The sequence below is a fragment of the Fusarium flagelliforme genome (genome assembly GCF_020744385.1).
Source record: "Fusarium flagelliforme strain FIESC 12 MPI-CAGE-AA-0113 chromosome Unknown B0J16scaffold_1, whole genome shotgun sequence".
Lineage (NCBI taxonomy): Eukaryota > Fungi > Ascomycota > Sordariomycetes > Hypocreales > Nectriaceae > Fusarium > Fusarium flagelliforme.
Genome location: NW_025763503.1, coordinates 1,714,629 through 1,719,398, shown reverse-complemented (window position 1 = coordinate 1,719,398; position 4,770 = coordinate 1,714,629). Strand labels below are relative to the sequence as shown.

The 4,770-nt window shown below is 49.5% G+C and overlaps 1 protein-coding gene across 1 annotated transcript; it reads right to left on the bottom strand.

Annotated features, from left to right (window-relative positions):
- Positions 1–2,778: 2,778 nt before the first annotated feature.
- Positions 2,779–4,210, bottom strand: B0J16DRAFT_377354 (uncharacterized protein; the record flags this gene model as incomplete). The annotated part of the gene is made up of 5 exons (XM_046130836.1): positions 2,779–3,223; positions 3,318–3,487; positions 3,547–3,614; positions 3,679–3,909; positions 3,967–4,210. 5 exons carry the CDS (start codon positions 4,208–4,210, stop codon positions 2,779–2,781), a joined length of 1,158 nt encoding a protein of 385 aa, XP_045988530.1.
- Positions 4,211–4,770: the final 560 nt, after the last annotated feature.

Sequence of the window (4,770 nt, the reverse complement as noted above, 5' to 3'; positions counted from 1 at the left end):
AAAGTACAGCACTGTAGCCTTGGTAACGACAGGTAGCCTGACAGTGAAACAATGCTGAGTTCCAGGCCCTGGAAATTGGAGGGAATGGGAAAACGAGGAAAAAAAGAAAAAAAGAATGGGGCTTGAAAGCGTCGACTCGTGATGCGCCTCAATTGGTGATGGGGGTCGGTCGATACGATACAGTACTGATGATGCTTCTTTCAAGATTGCAAGAGACGTCAGAAGCCAATCCCCTGCGCGTTTGGGATTTGGGGGAAAGAGAAGGGAAGGGGACGTGCAGTACGAAGAGTAAGGGGAAGGTGGCCAATTGGGTTCTCACCGCGACACTGTGCATCCCTTGCGATGGAAGCTTTACCCAAAGCTTAGGTGCCTTACCTTAGCAGACTGCACAGGGGGCTAGACCGCTGGGGCTACGATCTTCAGCTACTCGCAACGCTGACAAGGGACTTTGTTCTAGCGTACCTGCCAGGCGTTGAACCGGTGAGACGAACACCATGAATCTTTTACTGTATAAAACACTGTGCTATCATTGCGGGTGGAGACGAGAGGTTCTCGCTTAATGCTCCAGGCGCAGCCGCCAGTGCCGCTGCCCCCGTGACCAACTTGAGATAAGGCTCGTGCTTCAGCTTCAGCCACCGTTTCGTTTCCACTGTCCAGCCTAACGTCTCGCAATAGTTGTCTCTTTTCTCTACTCGTGGTCATTTGTAACAAGAATATTTGATACAACGCCAGTTTCTATTCTTGTCCTGTCACAATTATCTTGCATGTACTATACGTATCTAAAATCCACATCTGATCAATCCCATCTGTCCGAAAAATGCCTTGACCATGGTCACGATTATCGTAATGCTTCGCTGCGAAGTCTGCCGCTATTGGTATAAGAATTCACGACCGACAGACGGGAATTACTCCGCGTAATACGATTCGTCACTTGCTAGAGCGAATGTCTTGGATTAAAGTGTCTCCCCCGGTATTTGAGAATATCTGACAGCAGACAGCTGCAGCTGTGACATTCCTCCCTTCGATTATCACCGTTCCTCTCATTGTCTCGTCATCGACATGACCTTGGCATTGGCCTTGACCGTTGACGTTAACCTTGACGTTGATCGTTGATCTTGCTTGACCGCCATTATCGGGCTGCCCATTCCAACACAGTGCAGTACCAGCATTCGTTTCAAGAAAAGAGTTATCGTGCCAGGTGAAAGTGAAGAAAGAAGCAATGAAAGACACGATGAAAGGAGAGATAACCTAAAGGTGACGCCGAGATGAACACGATGAGATGCAAAGCAATTCTACCAGGAGAAACTGCAGGCTCTTTTAAAAAGCAAGGTCGAGTCCCACCGGGCTTTTTTCTAATGAGTTCGCTTCTTCCTTGCGACACACAGTGCTGTAGTCTATACCGTCCCTGGCCTTTCCAAGTTCCAACGTTAGCAAAGTTCATGCAGGTGGTAAATAGATCAACCATTGCCTAAGCCCAGGTGTAATTGCGAGACCACTGATTCATATGTCGTCTTATCTCCAATGAACCTATCTGGCTGTCTCAGTACAAACTGCTCGACCAATCACCTGAAACTAAATGCATTTTATCCGACTATCTGAGCAGGTCATTTATCAATCATTCCTCACCACTCCAAATCTGAAACCCTTGCCAACGCTCATGTTGTGTCACCCAAATTTCATCGACAAGAAGCCACATCTCTCCGGATGGTATCCCATCGGATTGGTTACCATCTAACACACCCTAGTGAGGCGTATTATCCCTGCTCACCATGATCTCCATGTCCATGGTGATCACCAGAGCCTAGCCTAGCCAACCCAACCCAGGCAGGTTACCTACGCTTTTACGGTATGCCCATGCCCATGTCAACTTTCAACTTTCCGCCAGCCTCATTCTCCTGTCTGACCTGCTCGTAGCCATCGGTACTCTATCACTTTTTTTCATGTCTCCGATCTGATCTCGTCTCTTGTCTTGTCTTCTTTCCTCTGATCCATCTCATCGCTACTCTATGACACGACGTGTCATAGCGTGAGTTTCACCCTCGGTACTCTTTGCAGATCGCATTGCTCTACCGTAGCTATCCCGTAATTTGTGCAAGGCGAGATACTCTTCGGATCCGTAAATCACTAGGCTCCCTTTCAGTTGGTAAAGGCCTCCACAGATTCCCGATTAATTCGCGGACCCGTAATCCACCTTTTGACATGAGCCAAGGTGGACATCATCCAGCATTCAACATGGGTCCGCCCATGCCCATGTGTCAGCTGGGTCAGGTTGGGGCTGTTGGCCCCTGTCACTTGTCAGATCTCACTTTGACAGCTTGTTTGTTCCTGAACATCTCGATCTATGCATGCGATTCCATGTATTCACCTAATAGCTACCTATCCTTAGGTTACTGTTCTGTACAAACTGATACAAACTCAATAAAGGTATTAATCCTCGGCTTTGCAGCCTGCTCTGCCCATCCTGCCATCTTAAAAAAACAGATACCAATAGCCAGGTTCGCCCAAGACAGAAAACAATGCCTGTTGCTTTTCCTCGACCGTGACACCGAAATAAAACATACTCAATACCCGAATGTAATAGTCATTAAACCATGACCATGTAAGCATAACTTTTGCGCCCCTTTCCTTCCATTATCCTCAGACGCCCCCTTGCCTTTCTTATGCGCCCTTTAATCCAATGTCGACAAGCGCTTGATGATCTCGTTATGTTTGCCGAGCTGTGTTCATGTATGCGTATGCATGCTCGACCCCACTATCGTGTTGGCTGCAGGCGCAAGCTTAGTTGGCCTGAGACCTGAGGGGAAAGAAGCCATCTGGCATGGGTTCAACGTGCCAGATCTTGGGCGCCTCCTCGTTGAAGGCGTCTTCCCACTCCCGTCTAAGATCCGCGGGAAGATTCCATCCCAGTTGGCTGTCTCGAAGTCTCATGCGTACCAAGTGACGGCGCTCTTGAGCTCCCTCACCATTGACAAAACCTTCGCGGCGATGCAAGATGGTGAGGTTGTTGATGAAGTGAATGTCACCTGCCCGGGTACTGATCTCCAATTGAGTCGCTTTGGCAATGTTCTCGATGGAATCCAAAGCTTCCATCTGGCGTGGGGTAACGGTGGGGAGATTGCTAGGTCGTGGGTGGACCGCATTCCCTGTCAGGGCTACCCTCCCGAAGTTCATAATCACTCTTCCATCATGGTGGAAGAGGACAGGGCGGCATTGGAAGCGAGGCCTATCCCAGCATCACAGGTCAGTTGATGTACTCTTCGTCTATCAATGATACAAGGGAAAGAAGAAAACACAGGTGATCATGTGCGGCTACTTACAGGGCAAATGGCCAGTCAGAGCGAGACAGTGTGCGGATCATGTCAGGGCGACTGGCGGCAAGAACATTGTAGACAGTGTAGGCCGATGCGATGATGCATTTGCCTCCCGAGACAGCCGTGCTGCGAGTGAGCCAGCTCACAACATCACCGGCTTCCTCATTGTGGAAAGTCTGGAATGCAAGTTAGCGTCTGAACTTGTGACCGAGACGACAGAGGAACATGTACTTACAATGGGGGAAGTGGAATGACGATGGTGACCAGCCTTGAGCTGGGAAGAGTTGTCGGCAACAATGTGAACTGAAAAGACGTCAATACTCGTCACGAACAAACAAGGATCCATCTCGGAACGGTGAATACTTACCCAGCATGTTGCCTTTTCGGTCCTGGCGGCCGTGGTGGTTGGCGATGTATGACTGGATGCCAAGATACAGCACTGTCAGGTCTTCGACAGAGTACTTCTGAGGATCTAAGCCACGGATGACACCGAAACCCTTGCCTTGATGAACGTCTCGGCGAATGCGATCCAGGCGGGATCCTAAAGTGGGAAGGGGGAAGTTGTCTCGGGATACACAATCCCCATCGAGCCCCAATGCTGTTTGGTGTGAGCCACATCCCGGACGCCACGACAGGGGAGGCTCAAGAAACGTACCTTTGAAAGACTGTAGGGCGCTTTCAGCTTCCTTTACATCCGATTCACTCAAAGTGTGGATGTACTCCGACTCATCCGCGAACTGAGAACCGGACCAAGCCATCAACTCAGGGAGAGCTTGGGGCCATCCTTCGGGGATGCCAGCCGGTGCATCTGCCACGCGACTGACACAGCCAGCGGCCGCACGAGCTAGTTCGATGGTCTGGCTGGGACCAGCCATAGGCCTGGGCATGAAAGATGTCATGATGGCGGTTCCTGAGGGAGAGGCTTGCTAGTGATTCTGTAGAGGGCGTCTGTTTGTGTTAGCCAGCCTCTTTCACGGGCAAGGGAATTAGCGTTGTTTGGATGGACCTACCGGTTGAAACGTAACGGGCTGATAATTCTCTGGTGATAGTGTAAGACAATGATTGAATACAGAGAAATTTGGTATAAGTGATAGCGGGTGATGGAAGTTGTAGGTGTGGCTGGGTGTAAGAGCGATGAATGAGAGAAGATGGAAGAACAGAACTCGGATGGTGCGAAGTGTCTGTTTATATGTCTTGGTTGATCTCAGATATGATGGGCAGGAGATGGTCGTAAAACAAAAAGGAACGTTTGAAACTATCGTGGCAAGTGCTTTCCAAGAAAGGTAGTGACGTTGGAGGCGCTTGGTTCAAAACTGCCGACTCCTCGACTTAAAAGGAAAGCGCAACTTACAGCCGAGAAAGGTAGGTGATGGGAGTTTGTGAATTGTTTGGTAAGTAGGAAGGAAGTATGTAAACGTAAACAGATGGCTAAAACAGTGATGATAACAACGAAGGGCAA